This window comes from Mchenga conophoros, linkage group LG18 (assembly GCF_057382185.1).
Source record: "Mchenga conophoros isolate Kocher_MC1m ecotype Shallow Benthic linkage group LG18, M_conophoros_male_GT1.1, whole genome shotgun sequence".
In the NCBI taxonomy this organism is placed as follows: Eukaryota; Metazoa; Chordata; class Actinopteri; order Cichliformes; family Cichlidae; genus Mchenga; species Mchenga conophoros.
In genome coordinates, this window is record NC_140543.1 from 19,778,341 (window position 1) to 19,794,353 (window position 16,013).

The window sequence follows — 16,013 nt, forward strand, 5'->3', positions numbered from 1 at the left end:
AACTTGGATGTTTCACTATTTTCTGACAATATATATATATATAAAGTATAAAAGTATTCAGCAGATTCATGAAAAAAAAATCAGCTCTAGCATTAACTGATGTAGTTTTTCTTCTTTTTGTCATGTACAGTACAGGGTGAATATTCCTAAATATACTGCATATCTGAATAGAACTAAGTTGTGTCAAATAGGAGTCATATTCCAAAGCTCCTTTTCCCATGTTTAGGTTAATCCAACCATGTGTTTGTTCACCAGCCAAGTGTTAACAGGGGTTTCCAGAACATGCCAACCTGCTGTGAAGTCTCTATGATGGAACAGCTTCACATTGTTCATGCCACAGGATTTTGATTTGAATGTAAATTATCCAAAAGTCTTCAAAGTATCCAAAAAGCAGATGGTGCCACATTGTCTGTGCGATTCACTCAAACAGATTTTCCTCAAATTATGTTTATTTATTCATTTGCCTGCGAAGCCTGTGGAAATGCAGCTCAGCTGACTACCACGGTTAGAAACTGTACATCCATGTGCTTAAATATAGACTGGTAACAATTTGAAGGTAGCTAGTGAAATCACATTTTAATAAAATGTAGTCTACAGTTATACTTATTGTATTATAATTGTATAATGTACATTACCGGTACTGACAGTCATTCTGCTACATGTTTTTTCACCTAATGTTTCATTATTATTGAATGCACCTTCAGACAGCAGCTCTTTAAACCTGCACTCGAGCCAGTGACTCAGTGTTTTTGGTACTTGCAGTAAATGTGATAATATTGTCTTTTCTTTTTTGTTCTTTTGGTAACAATCATTAAGGGAGAAGATCAGATAAAACACCATCAGCGTTGTCAGAAATTGTGCTTTCACCGTGAAAGAGCATTGAAATGTCTTTATTTGAGAAAAGTCAGTCGTGTGTTAACAAAACATAGTTGATCTAGTGACAAATGCAGTGTAACATGCTGTTTCAGCAGCATAAAAATAGCTATATGTGGAGATGATCGTTTCACATATTGTTGATTGGCAGGACTGATGATATTTGGTGTCAATTGTGCTTCTAAAAACAAGTCTATAGTAAGATCAGAAGAGGAGACAGGAGAAACACTATGTTTGGGTAAGTGCAGGAAGTAAGTGGGTAAGATGGCTGAATCACTGTGTTGTACATCTCCATTAGCCTTGCTGGCAGGTATGGAATGTGCAAGATTTTTCCAGATCTGTTGGGAAGAGAGGCAAACAAAAACAATTGGAGAATGTCGAGTATGAATGTTATTTTATCTGGTACAAGATGGTACAAAAGTAACATTTAAATGCTAAGTAATTTCTGCAGTAGTACAAACCTGGAGTAGTTTCGCTGCAATGTCTCACTGCCTTCATGGCGTCCATGTAAGGATTTCCCAAAAACTGCTCATAGGTTGTTCCCAGTGGTACCTCCTGGAGACACTTAGTGGAGTCCTTGAAGAGGAGGTTCTTTCCATTTTCTGACTGGAACATTCTGAATGAAGGATCGGTTCCGGTGTTTCCAAATCTGGCCTAAGAACACAATTTAGGTTTGAAGCAGTTATTTAGTTTAGATTTCTATTACACTGGTTACTTTACTCATTGAAACCGACAGAATGTGGAAAAACAGAAGTCATCATAACTTTTGTAACTATTGGTTTTTGAAATGCCAAGGTCCCCCCCACTTGAGATCAAGTGCAAGTACAGTCATATCAAAAAGAAAGTTTTCACAGGACTCTATGCAGTCGTGACAAACTAAGTACACTCCATGATTCAGTAGCAAGTAGAATCAACTTTGGGAGCAGTAACTTGAAGTGTTTGTGCCACGTTGCTGTGAAAGAAGCCCAAATCAACACCCCTCCACCACCAGTTTCTACTAGGTGTTTGTGCGAATATGTTTGATTTTCAACAAACGTGGTCCTGTACATTAAGGCCAGACGTTTCCACTTTGGTCTCGTCCGCCCAGAGAACATTGTTCCAGAAGTCTCTTGGTTTGTTCAGATGCAACTCTGCAAATATATATAGCTGTCCTGCTATGTTCTCTGTAGAGAGAAGCGGCTTTTTCTTTCCAAACAAGCCACATTTGCTCAGTATTTTTCTAATTCTGCTGTCATAAGCTTTAACTTGTTAACTGAGGCCTGTAGAGTCTTAGATGTAGCCCCTACAAAGGGACAATGTTAAAGTTGTCAGAGTTAATTGGCAACTATTTGGAAAAATCGGTTAAAAATTCATTGTTGTGCTCAAAACAGAATGCCAAACAAACTGTATGCAGCTTCTGTAATGAAAGGATGCTTCTCTATTTCAGACTCAGCATCTGTGTCGGCTAGAGAAGTTGAACCTTGATGTCAGATTTTTGCACTGGGAATTCAGTGCTTTGAAACAACAACAATTTTATTTTAAGCTCTTATTTCATTTCAAGTAGCTATCTTAGACTTTATCACAAACCTGCTGTTCCTGAAGGATGCGGACCACCTTACTGTGGCTTTCTGGGCGCGTCACCACAGCGTGTGCAGGCACCTGAGCCAAGTTACAAGTGGCATATTCACTGATCTCCACTGGTCCTTTCCCAGGGCAGATGAGCTGGTAATCAGAAGATCTCAGATTACGAGCCCAGTCTGGACCGTTACCTTCGATAAAGAGAGGTGGAATAAAGTTTAGAAGCTGTTGTAATGTCATCGGAGCAGGTAGTGCAGATCAGTGCAGTCCTCTTACCATTGCTGTTTTCTGTCACAATTGTGTGTTTAATGAAGGCAACATCACCACCACCCTCAACCAGACACCTGTAATGATATGCCATACATCATGACTTTGGAGACAAAGAGTGAAGTTGGGGGTAAATGGCTAACCAATTAAAAATTACACCTTATCACTGCTAAAGTTCACAAAAATTTTAAAAACGATTAAAAAGTTCTGGTTTTAGGAGGAAAACATGCTTCAGCTCTTGACACATTCTTGGCTGTTTACAAAAGAAATATATAAGAAAAAAAAAACATAACAGTAGCTGGCAAGATTGAGCAAGATTGTTTTCCTCTGCTTCCCGTCTCTTTGCTAACTTTCTCCTTATACACAAACTTGTATGCGATGCCATTCTGTTTCTTGCTGTACCTAAAGGCTCCAGCATAACCGTAGTACTTCTCATCAGCGCTGGCTTTGCATTTGGCCTGGTCTCCCACAGCTTTACCGCTGCCGACGCACAGAGAACAGAACGGAGAGTTGGGCTCTGCTCCGGGGGCACAGCCACTACTGAAGAACTTGGCTGATGAGAAGAAGAGATGCAGAAAGAGTTCCACAATCAGCAAACCTCTCTTTTGTCAAGGTTAATGGAAGATTGTGGCTTTTGTTTAAATACAGATTCATCACGTGAGTCATCTAAACAAACTTTTTTAGAAAAAGGGGAGTTGCATGATTTCTGTGGGTGGCTTTAAATTTCTTTCTGTTGGTAAAAGAAGGAGAAGCTTGCAGTCACTCACTGAAGTCACAGTCATGTTCTGTTTTGTAGATTTGACCCATGGGGATGTTCCAGCCAGCAGTTCTGCCGATTCCTGTGTGGCAAGACTTCTTGCCCTTCAGAGTGTCCCAGGTCACCCCTGAACCCTTCTTTACCACAGCAACAGCATAGTATGAGGAGGATGTGACTGAGAGTGGATACGGGAAGTAGAGGTAGACATTTCAGATGATTCAACTGCAGAGAGACATTCATATAAATCTACTCTGTTTGTCACTGATTAATTTGAAATTAATCCACTTTTTAAAGGTCATCTTTCATTATAATGGTGGACACTTACAAAGCCGGAGCCACTAAAATTTTAAACAATGTACAAGCAATACCTTTGAGCTAAATGCTAGGTCTCCAGATTTATGTAAATACTCAATTTGGGGATTTATTTAGTATTGTTTTTTTAATCTTGGTTGTTTGTAATGCCATAAAGAGACTATATCCTTAATATATAATGAAGACAAGCTCCATCCACCTGTTGTTCAAAGCTTCAGAAGTTTCAGAGGATAAACTAATAAATAAGGATTCCTTGAACTGGTTGTTCATATAAAGCTAGTTAAATTATAGTTGTAGTAGTAGAGTGGTAGAGTCCAAGGATAAAAATACAAATCTGGTCATCAGCACAACAGGTCATTGAAGTTGTGTTACAATTAAAATAATGCACTTCGAGACTTTTTAAAAAATTTGTCCATATCATAAAAAGAAGAGGAAAAAGATGAAAGTTTACTACCATCAGAGCGGCTGCACAACTCTGTGAGAGGAGACAAAATGAACAAATATTACTCATAAAAAAGTTGAAATAAGACACAGGATTGTGTGTGTGTTATTTCTTCTTCTTGTTATCTACCTTGCACATACTGCTCCACCATGACAGGAACCAGGCCACACTTTCCAGCCGTAAACACCTGACCTCCATCCACGGCCACTGCGTCGGCCTCTTTACGCTGCGGGGCGATTCAAAGCAGAGATGAATGTCACAGAGTGGAGACAAAAAATAATAAATTAACAGATTTTGATATTTCCTCCAGAGTTTACCATAATCTTCTTCAGGCACTCTTCAACTGTAGGGGCGCTCTGGCATTCAATGGAGGTGGTGTCCCCAGACACACTGCTGATGCTCCACGTGTCACACTTTGCGGTCTCAGCATGGCCCACAGCACACCATCTGATGGCAGGGGATGCATCGTCTGATGCCTGCTCTAGAGAGGGAAGAAAGACTTAGACATAAGCCAGACTGACACCTGACTAACAATTGCGTTTCTGCCTGTCTTGCTTGTGTTCTTTACCTTTTTTAAGGGAATGGACGATGCTCATGTAGTTCGCACCCAGATACAGGAAGGAGTCTGTGTTTGGGGGCACCCTCAAGAGCCTCACTGTTGAATCTTTGAACATCAGGTTCTTGGCGGGTGCGTAGGCTTCAGATGAGAAGAGGTTAAAGCTCTGAAAAGGCAGCAAGTGAGATGATTCATTAGGAAAGCAATGAGGCTGCTGAAACACAAGGAATCAGAATACGCTGAAATTAGATGTTATTCAGTGTACTTCCTACGTGGTCAGTCTGAACTTGGTCAAGGCTCTGCCAGATCAAGTCGGCCAGCTGTGGATCCTTGCGAGTAACAACAGCGTGAGCTGGCACTCTGGCTAGGGAGCAGACTTTATAGTTGTCAATAGGTGCTCTGGTGTTGTCCTTGCACAGCAGCTCGTACGATGGCTTATCCGATTCTGGAAGTGTGATATGACACAGGTTTTACATCAGTGTTTTTCACAGTTATCCTTTCCCATATTTTGTAGAAGTTTCAGGGCGTTTAAGACGATTTTAATCAATGGAGAAAATGACATTCTTGGTCAACGTGATTGCTCTGAAATTTGCTTTGAAATTCTGCTCAACTTGTCCTTGACTTGTGCAGTGTGCAACAGTTGTATTTGTATGTCATGCATGTTCATCAGGTCCCCTCTTGTCCCTGTCGCTTTTCAAAATGAAACTTTTAATCTTGGTAAAGCTTTTTTTTTTTTGATAAATAAAACCTGACAATGCTATGATTCAGTGCTTCTTTACATGTTAGAATGGATAAAGGTTGTTGTGATACTGACCTGGCACAGTGAGATGCTTCACAAAAGCCACATCTCCAGCTCCCTCCACCAAACACCTGTCACAAAAGTCATATTATTACAGATAAAAGGTTTGGCTAAATGTGTAGACGTTTATGTTCACTAATGAGAAGCATTAAAAAGTGGACACTGACTGAAAGGCTCCATTGTAGTCATAGTAAGGCTCCCTCTGGGACCTGGAGCAGTCTCCCTTGCACAGTTCACACAGCTTGCTGCCTCTTGCTGCCCCAGGGGCACAGCTGGCATGGAAGAAGGTGCTCACAGCTGCATAACAAAAAACAAGGCCAGGGTCATAATTTAGAAAAGAAAACCAAAACACTGACAATAGAGCCAGAGTGTCACCACTGTCTCCCTTTAAAGACAAATATGAAAGTTCCCATATGCATTTTTATCATTTAGAAGTTTCATATTATACTGTGTGTGCAGAGTTTGCATCCCCTTGCATGGGATACTGCATACACCAGTTTCTTTCATGTTAGGTTAATTGTCAATTCTAAACTGACCATATGTACGAATGTGAGTGTGGGTGGTTTTCCTGTCTTTTCCTGGCCCCTAACAGACTGGCAACCTTTCGCGCCTCTCACCCTGAGAGCCAGGCTCCAGCCCCTGTGATCTGGAATTGGTTAAGAAGATGGATGGATATTGATTTGTTCAACTGTCTAACAGGCCTAACTAGTCTAAACAGACTAGTTTTTGAACTTCAGTAAATTATATTTAACAAAAGGAAGTGTTATAAGTGATAAGAAGTGCTGACAGGCACAGGATTTTATAATCCCTGGGCAGAAGCCAGGTCTCTCTTGGAAATGACATTTTTAATCTCAATGAGATTTTTTTCCCTGGTTAAATAAAGGACTAATAAAAAAAAGAAGCTAGGTAGCCCCTGTCTGTTTCTACTTTTCCTGTAGTTTTGATCCCGTCAATAAATTCTTGTCAGTAAAGCAAATAAGTGTGTTTAATTGTTTCTCAGGTGTCCAGTTTCTCATAAAAAGGTCTGATCTTATTGTCCTTTGACCATACATGCACTAAAACTGTCAAATGTTATTAGCTAACCAGAAACAAAAAGTCCTTTACCCTCCTCCAGAGGTTTGTCTTCAATGCCACCCCACTCAATAACATTCATGGTCACCAGAGATCCTATGGGAATGTTCCAGCCTGCAGATTTCCCCAAACCAGTGTGACATGATTTCTTCCCCCTGAGATCTCTGAAGCCAAATCCAGTGTTCTTCTTTGCCACAGCAACAGCATAGTAGCAGGTGTCCGTACCTGAATGAATGAAAAAAAAAAATGGATATAATATTATTGAAACAGCTAAATCACATTCAAATAAAACGCTAAACATGTTCTTGCTTGAGCTTATTTCATTAGGCTACTAACGACAGCTGATGACTAGACATACCGGCGCCATAGTCCTCAGCAATGATGGGATGGAGGTCATAGTTGTTCAAGCCAGCAGTGTAAATGTCCCCACCATCCACAGTAATGGCATCTGCTTCACCAGCCTGCCGGAGAGTATTTGCTGTATGACTGAGGTCAAGTCATTTTTACATAGAATTTCACTGGATAAGTTGAAGGCATTGGTAGTTTTCCCCCCACATTAAATACTTAAAAGGGGGGGGGGGGGGGGGGGGGGTTATTCATCCTCAGCAAACATGATGCAATCATTTTGAGTAAAGTGAGTAAAGCTGAAATATATAAAATCAAATGTTTATTTAATGAGCTAAATAATCATCAAGGAAAATGTGCTTGGTATAAACTGAATCCATGCCAATCAAATAAATTTTATTTGACAAGCTTCCATTAAATGTAACATTTAAATTGTATTTATGTAACCAAATGAAATTGAATATTTAGATACAATTGAAATAGTTAAAGTCAAATCATTTGGTTCGGATTTTATTTTTTTATTTTTTAACTCGACTCTATTTTTCTAGAACACTCCACAGCAGATACAGTTAGTTTATCTTTACTTTAGATATGTTTTAGTAGTAGTTCGAGTATGAACCTACTCGAAGAAAGTGAAGAAAAAAAAACAATAAAATGAAGTCATTACATTCACTTATTTTTATTTAAGTAACATTTCAGAATAAGCCGAGCACTGTGAAGCACTTCAGTTACATTGCGTTTATAACAACTGCCCTGGTCAAAATCTATTATTGAGTATTTGTGGTTAATTTGGTGCTCTGGATGTAAAAAGCGCTCACCTTAATGGCAATAATGCACTCGAGGGTGTTTTCTTTTTTCACACAGGAGAACGCAGGAACCGCAGCGGCGAGATCTAAACATTTACGCAATTCTTGGTCCGACTTGACGCACCATTTCACCTTCTGAGGGCCGGGTCGGGCGAACGCGCTGGCTGTTAAAACACATGGATGTCAGTTTGGATTGAAAATGTGATGTCATGTGTGTGATTAAATATAGTAGTGCGGGGCTGAAAAGCTTTTACCGAGCAGTCCGAGCAGCGCCACTAGGAGGAGGGGCTTCATGTTGGGCGGTGGGGTCTCCGGATCAGCAGAGCAGAGAGACTGGGAGGCTGCTCGGGCTTTTATAGCAAACCTGAGTGGACCGGGACAAAAGATAAAAATGCCAGAGTTTGCTCAGGTTTCCTAATGTGTGCGCATGTGGGGGCGCACGTGTGTACTTTAGTGTGCAAAAGACAGAGATTAGGTTTCATGGACAATCTGAAATTGCCACATAATACGAAATAACATTTAGTCATCTGAAACAGTTTGTTTGCACAATTTGAAATCAGAAATATTTAGAGATGAGCATATTTAGGATACACGTGCAGGACCAAAAATCTTTGTTTTCAGGTGGGTTAAAGGTTTGGTCAGAGGACAAAACATTCTGCAGCACAGAGTCTAAACTACATTTAAGAGTAAAAAAACAAAACAATAACAAAAACCCCTGGAGTTTTTACTGCAGTAAAGCATTCTGGTCTCAGGACTAACCAGCCACGTGAAAAGGATTTTGGTGTCTGAATAAAAGTATATATGGCACAATGTAAAAATACTCCACATGTAAAAAGCCCTGCAATGGAATATCTTCATAGTCATGCTGAAGTTAACTTAAAAAAGAAAGAAAGAAAGAAAAATCGAAACTTTGGTTCAGAATATAACTCTGGACTGCTTAAAGTAGAGAATTTAATATACTCATGTGATGTTTTGCAGGAAAGAATGGATGTCCTGAAATATTTGTTGTGGAAACATCTGTAAAATATTTTAATTTTTTAGTAAATACGTGGAATAGAAGTATAAATGCCACCAGACTTTATATAGCACACAAAATATTGTATTTCTTGAGAAAATGTCTTTATTTTGCAATTTGTTTTTTAATTTAATATAATTGTCTTTATTCTGTATCCAGAAGTGGCATGAAAGTTTCATTCAATATTCATAATTATTCAGCCTCTAAAATCAGAACCTGCAAACTTTTCTTTTGTTTTTTTTTTACTTGGAAAAGTTGCAGTTTGTGTGACCCACTTGGGAGCTGTGTTTACAGAGTCAATATTACCCAATGCAAGCACTAAGGTTCATGCTGATTTGCACATTTGACCGCTTCCTTTATTCTCAGCCATCAAATGTAGAGATATCACATAATACCTCTCATAATACATTTCATGTTTAATGATGCATGTTCGGTGGTGTAACTTTGGAAGATCCAAAACATGATTCTGGATGGATTTAATACTTAATGTAGCAACATTACTGTAGTACACCATCCTTTAATATTGGATAAGAAGAAGAAGAATATTTGCTGTATCTAGAAACTACTTAGTATTTCTGGAATTAGGAGACATAATTTACCACTCACAATGAAGTAATCAAAATAAAATATTATTATTGTTAACTAATTAACCTAATTTTTACAGCTCTGCAGAGGACTGCACACCATCCTGCGTCCACAGCCAAAGCCTGTGTAAGTGAAAACTGATCTATTTTTTATTTTGCATCATCTGCTTTTCTTTCTTGCTTCTGCAGTGTTTTATTATCCAAATTCATTTTTATTCATGCAGTTTTTGTTCTGTGCTGCTGTGTCCGTTTGCAACTTTAAATGTCTTACTTGGCTGAAGCAGGTAAAACTTAAAGGAACAATACTGTTAGGTATTTTAGTACCATGGTAGCATTTACTGGATATTGTTTTATAGTGACATTATACAGGAAAACTCTGTCATTCAATAAGGCCCCTTTGTTTTAGTTATTTTTCTCTTTGACCCAAGAATTGATGTGTGAGAATCACAGGCTGGTACAAGGTTGAAATACCACAGAGATCACTCCCTCAGCTACATTAGTTTCTTAATCTTTTAGGAGACGCCTGTTGAAGGCCAAATGGTTTGTTTCAGATTTCACTAATGAAAGAACTCTTCGTTTTGTGCCTTGAAAATATGTCGCTGAGATAATCACAATTGTAGCTGAACTGATAAACTACACAAAGGATGCTTCTTCACCCATGGGCAGGAAGACGCTACCTTATCTTGGTCTGTACTGGTTTAAACTGATAAATCTGCTGTCTCATGAATTTTACCCTCTATATAAACTGTTGTACTTGTGAATAAAGTTGAGTCACTTTGGGAAGACAATCTAAAGCAGTCTCTGTTTTCTTGTTCTCCCAAGCTGCTCCCGAGCTCGTACTAACACGCTGAATGGCATGCTTGAATATTACTTGAGAATATATTTGACTGTGTTACAGACTAAGGGACATTCTCTGCTGATAGGTGAAGGTACATTCTCTGCTGATAGACGTCCACGCCTCGAAGGAAGTCGATCCACGGATTAGGCCTTGGAAACCGTTTCCTTCAAATAGAAAACTAAAATAATCATTTTTAATAACAGAATAAGGTCCAGTGAAGATGATGAGTAGCAGAAGTAGCTAAATTATCCCTTATATCAATTTTAAAGATAAAGGTTGGACCCATCCAACTTTGAAATTGGGCCAGCCATGAATAAAATTGATAATCGGAACAAAAAGCACATCTCTTCCATGCTTCTTTCTTTAAAAAAAAAAAAAGCAAAATAAGAGGGAAAGAAATATTTATGCAGATTTTGCTCCCAGCTCTAGATATAATAACACATAATTGTGGAATAGGTGATTGCAAGTATTAATATTGCTATGGTTAAATTTACTTTACAACATGAGGAATTAGTCCAGCCATCTTATCAGGGTCTCTGATACAGTATTATTCACCATCAGCTGAGAAATCAATATGATACCCCTGAGTATTGAGAAATGTTTACATCTAAAATAAACCCATTCCACAAAGAGGACAGTTCTGAGTAGGGAAAGTTTGAGTGCACATTTTTAAGGTGTTATGCTGACCTTAGAGTGGGCTTGCAGGAAGTACCCCTAAATAATACAAGCAGGGAAAGTACAGATTGTAAAATGTTTCTTTTTTTTCAGGTAATCAGCACAAATGTGTGACTTGGAAGATAAACTAGCAAAACTGAAATGTGTCCAAAGGTGAGTCTGCAGATTACACAAGTCTTTATTTTGAGAGATTAAAGTCCTCAAAATCAAGATAAGCTTACTTTATAGACTTATCTATGAAGTAGAAACTGATCTCCTGCCAAATAAAGTTGTACCTTATCAAATAGTTGTAATACGCTGATAACAAACATATTTCTGTGCTTTAGATTATCAGTTACATTTATCGTTATTATAATTTTGTATTTAACTTTATTTTAATAAATCATGACTACTTCCCATTCTAATCAGCAGGACGAAACAGTGTGATGATGTGGGTCATGATGCTCAGAGCGCACTTCACTGGACATCTGTGGGAGATGCATGGCAGGAACCTGGCACCGGTTGACTGTCTTTCTTTGGCTGTGTTTGTGCATGCATGGTAAGCATTTGTGAGGTTTTGTAGTTCTTCTTCTCTCCAGGTCTTCAGTTCCTTCACTTCCTTCCCACAGTACGTGAGTTTTTATGTTTTATGCAAACTTGGCATCATGATTGCCCCATACGTCCAGCTGAGCCATCATACTCCAGCTTTGTGACACAGCAGAAACAGGGTCAGGACACAGCCGGGGGAAGGCGGCTGTAGTGTTTGACTGGTGGAGGAGGAGGTGGTGTTGTGAATGACGGCCTCCTTGTAAGAAAATCCATCACTCAGTGATACAGAGAGGGTCGAAGTCCAAGTAGCGCCAGGCTGCCATTCAGTTTTTGTGGAATGATTGTATTAATTGTAGGACTAAATCCCAGGAGGAGACACAGGAGTCCAGGTTAATCATTTCTGTGTATAAGCATCTCTTTCTATTGCTAGGGTGCGGAGTGTGTTTCTATTAGGTATACACTGGACAGATATTGCTCATGCAGCTGATCTGATGGGGTATTTGCTGCAAGGGTTGTTTATTTTCTTGCCCTGTTTTGTGTTATGAACCTAAAGAACTCAGATGAACCAGAAGAAATACAAATGAATGTTGTGGGCATCTGAGGTATGTAGTCTGGAATTGATCTTGAATGATTTTAGCCCTCGTTACAGTATCTGTCTTGTGAGTCTGCAGTTCAATCTGAATGTTGTGCTTTTGTTAATCTTTGCTGACACTTCACTCAGAACTGCTTGGGCCATGAATTGTCTTTCATTTGATTCTACAAAACTTTATTAATCCTAACAGAAATTAATTCATCATGGTGGTTAACTCCTGCCGCACACACTAGAATTAAACATTTACTCTATAAAAAAATCAAAGAAGATTATTGCTGTCAGTCCCATTTTTAAAGGACTTTGAGGTGCTTGATAACACACCTGGCAATCCCGTAACATACCTGTCCAGCTTTTGCAGGCAGGACCGTTTCTTGTCATAAGATCAGAAAACAGAACCAAATAAAATCGTCACACAGTTCTATATTTTTATATGTGGCTGTGAACATGAATTTGAACACCATTATTTGTCTTTGTAGCTTTGTGACTGAACTTTCTGAAGTGTAGGATTATTGCGAAGGACTGCGTATCAGAGATTATTGTTCGCTAAGTCATTCTGACTGTGCTGAGTCAGAGGAGATAAGCTTATCATCCATGGCTGTTCTCCTAGAGTACACAGAGCAGGGGAATAACAAAGTACTGTAGTCTGCATAAACGGGTGAGCTTCAAGAGCAGATGCTTTGTTGTATTTTTTATGGTCATCTTTGTTTTTAAGGTTTTGTTCCACTGTGCATGCAATAACCCCTTCAGGTGCAGGTGAAATGCTGTGTGCTACTGTAAGATGTGAAGGCGTGTTCAAGGCAGGCGTTTGAGTGAGAGGCAACACTGGAGTTAACTGTGACACATGAGCCAGGAGTGATTCATCTTGAGGCCCACACATGAGTACACTTTGAGAAAGTGTCAGTTTGTAGAAAAACATCCATCTCCTCCATCAGGAATCAGAGACATCGGGCTCCTCAGTTATTCATACTGTTATTACGTCACTGATAGAAATGGTGACTTTAATTGCACCTTCAGTAGAGATTGACATTAAAGTGGAAGGAGACACATTCAGAGCTGCTTCTCTGATACCTGAACAGCCGTCATTCTGAATTATTCCTGTCATACAGTCAACTCCAGGAAACTCCAGGAGTTTTTGGGCAATGTCACCACACTGGAGTTTAAATAAACAATCAAGATGTTTAGGAATTTCAGCGATTTTTCTAAACAGATCCCCGTTTTCAGAGGCTCATAAGTGATTTTAAGACTCACAGGCACTTTCATGGCAAGTTGAGGCTTGTTCCCTCATCAATTCATGATATACTTGGCAAAAGATCTGGATTTCACTCAAGTCTGAGGGCAGATGATGTCATGGTTAACCTGTAGAGAAATGATAGGAAGACTGGAGGATCATGCTGAAGTGAGTTACTCAGGTGTGTTTTGGGAAACTGGTGGCCAGTTATTGAAAGATTTATGGTGGCACCTTGCTTCTTTTTGCTCCTGGACATTTTCAGATATTCGTATACTTTCCCCAGAATCTGTGTTTTTACACAATCTATTGCAGGTCTACAGAAAAGCCACTGAACCTCCATGCTAGGTTTTCATTCTGGGATACACAATTACATGCAAGGATCTTATATGAGCTAATTTGCATCTCTTCCTGTTATGAGCAATACTTAATGGATTTCAGTCAAGTTGTAGTAACTTGTAACTTTTTGTTGATTGAGTTAAATCCATTTCATAAAGAGTACAAAAGAAAATGTGCAAAACCTGCAAGAGTCTAAAAACTCTCCAAATATGCATAAATATTAGTGGGTACTCCATGGAGGTCATAAAATTGGGACTCCTAAGGAACAAATCAAAGGTCAACACATCAAGCACCAACAGCATCTTCACTGGAGCTCCTATAAAGTTTTCAAACTCTGAAAAAGCTCCCCAGGGGACACAGAAGACTAAAATCCCAGTCTGAGTACTGGTTCATGTGATGTCCAAACTGAACTTTATGTCTAAACTCAACCCAAAAATGGCTCACTGTTTATTAACTGTTATTGATTCGTTCTGAGAATGAGCTAAGAGGTAATCAGACAACTGGGGTCACCAGCCTTTTATGCAACAGACAAACCCTTTGAACAAACAAAGCCTGAGGGCTGCTGTCCTGCTGCGTCATTAAAATTTCAGCACCGATTAATCAACTCGTCTTCAGTGTGAAATTGATTTAGGTCATTGCTACTCGATGTGGGCTTTTAAACTGTTGCTCCTTTATTTGGAGGTACCAGAAATTCAGCAGGGGAAAAACACAATTTCTCTGACTGACTGACAAAGTGAAAAAGAAAATGCATGTTTTAAAGAGTTTCCTACTCTGAAGATGTGACTTTGGAACACACAGTAATCTCAGACTTGCGAAACTTCTGATGGGCTTAACGATTTTTCGTGGGGGGAAATGGTTTTAGCTGTTCTGTTTTAGTCAGCAATAAAATTTCCCTTCGCCCTCCTGTGTTTATTCACCCTTGTCCTTTACACAAAAAGCAGGAGGTGAAAGAATGATTGTCTCATACTGTATTATCCACACAGCGAGGGGAGTGAAACAGACTCAAGACTCCTCATCTGTTTGCACAGCTGCACACTGTACTCTTTCACCTCTGACCACTGCCCCCCACACCAGGCACTGTTAATAACAATTTTCAGGTGTTGTTCAGGGATTTTTCTTTTGGAAAGATCTCATTCTAATCTATGAGTCACAGCAGTGGTCACATATTAGTTTAAAAAGACCAGACAACTGCTTCTAGGTGGGTGTGACAAACAATATGTCAACCCATCAAACTGGAAATAATGCCTGTCACACAAAGAGTTGATGCCAGTGATGCAGGAGCATCAAGTCTTGTATTAACTGTGAGATTTCTTATTTGCGAAGAAAGATGTTTTGATTGATTGGACAAAATTTGAAGCCAACATTCAATTTGCAGCACATACAGCCCATTTTTTATCCAGACCAGTGAAACTCCCATTTCAGTTAGTAAAAAGAAGTTTACCTACACACTTGGCTGTGATGTCTTAACCCTTTCAGGCTCAAATTAAACTTTTTGTTGCTAATGCACAACCAAGTCCTGCAGTGGTACTTCTGAGTAAAAAAAAAACCTCATAAAATATGTATGTGGGGTAACCAGGTTGTTAGTTTTTAACTGTTGCAAATCGGCAACGCCTGCCTCGAGAGGGTTAATAAAAGCAGCCATGTAAATTCAACAGTATATTTTCGTTTTTCTTTATGTTAAAGAAATATTGTTTGGGCTTAAACTGCAAGAAATAAATACGCAAAATTAGACAACGTCTGGTAGCTCAGACTGTGCTCTAATTACAAAACAAAGCTTCTGTCAATTCAAAGATTTGATTTCAAAATTGCTTTTTGTGAACCCACTTTAAAAAACAACAAATTTTTTTAATAGCTGATGGAACTTTTCTGTCATTTAATTGTTTATCTGTCTCTTAATTACTTTGGCGTTGTATGAATGGCCATGGAGGAGACTTTATCAGCAAGAAAAATGAATGAAATCTAAATCTAATAAATCCATCTAAAAGTCCAAAATTCATGCCCTCCTTCATATTTTCCAAAGTCTTCCAGTGGACCAGATAGTGGATCTTTGCTGGGCTGCTTCTAGTCCCCTGGCCTTATGATTGTTACCACTGACATAGATCACTGTAACATTTTTAAGAAACATCACCTCTTTTCTTCCAGGACTGGACGCCTGAGTGAAAAACTTAAACACAGAAAAATCTCTGGGAAGGAAACAGCTCATACTCCACCACAGAAACCCCTGCACCAGTTAACACGTGCATGACTCCAAGTGACGAAACGCTACGTCCAGATGAACAGAATCAACTTTTGGAGATTTACTTACCTTGATGATTGAGAATGCATCAAGATACTTCCTAAAACTTTTTTTTTTTTAAAAATCTGAACAGTTAAAACTTAAAACACTGCTTATAAAATATTGGTGTCAGTGTCTTTTTGGTCTTAGTGGAATT

At 39.0% G+C, this 16,013-nt stretch overlaps 1 protein-coding gene and 1 long non-coding RNA gene across 3 annotated transcripts; one reads left to right on the forward strand and one right to left on the reverse strand.

Annotated features, from left to right (window-relative positions):
- Window positions 1–874: 874 nt before the first annotated feature.
- Window positions 875–8,179, reverse strand: tfa (transferrin-a). Its single transcript, XM_085254045.1, has 17 exons — window positions 8,040–8,179; window positions 7,798–7,949; window positions 6,993–7,095; window positions 6,668–6,859; window positions 5,731–5,860; window positions 5,579–5,634; window positions 5,037–5,209; window positions 4,777–4,930; window positions 4,526–4,689; window positions 4,338–4,434; window positions 4,221–4,241; window positions 3,465–3,629; window positions 3,100–3,250; window positions 2,707–2,774; window positions 2,440–2,621; window positions 1,335–1,527; window positions 875–1,211 (listed from the first exon to the last, which is right to left on the reverse strand). The coding sequence occupies exons 1-17, from the start codon at window positions 8,077–8,079 to the stop codon at window positions 1,168–1,170; spliced, it is 2,085 nt and encodes a 694-aa protein (XP_085110171.1). The 5' UTR covers window positions 8,080–8,179; the 3' UTR covers window positions 875–1,167.
- A 975-nt stretch (window positions 8,180–9,154) lies between these two features.
- LOC146553623 (uncharacterized) lies at window positions 9,155–15,977 on the forward strand. Of its 2 annotated transcripts, none has more exons than XR_014889452.1 (3): window positions 9,155–11,050; window positions 11,309–11,435; window positions 15,724–15,977. It is a non-coding gene; the product is annotated as an uncharacterized LOC146553623 (long non-coding RNA). The 2 variants fall into 2 exon arrangements; XR_014889451.1 differs by having other exon boundaries at window positions 9,156–11,050; window positions 11,306–11,435.
- Window positions 15,978–16,013: the final 36 nt, after the last annotated feature.

Bases quoted from the DNA above. Each gene is read 5' to 3' on its own strand.
- tfa (XM_085254045.1), bottom strand. From the start codon at position 8,079: ATGAAGCCCCTCCTCCTAGTGGCGCTGCTCGGACTGCTCG. The intron at 5,210-5,578 runs GTCAGTATCACA...TCACACTTCCAG, and splicing joins GAAGCATCTCACTGTGCCAG to AATCGGATAAGCCATCGTAC. The intron at 3,251-3,464 runs GTGAGTGACTGC...TCTTCTCATCAG, and splicing joins AGAACATGACTGTGACTTCA to CCAAGTTCTTCAGTAGTGGC.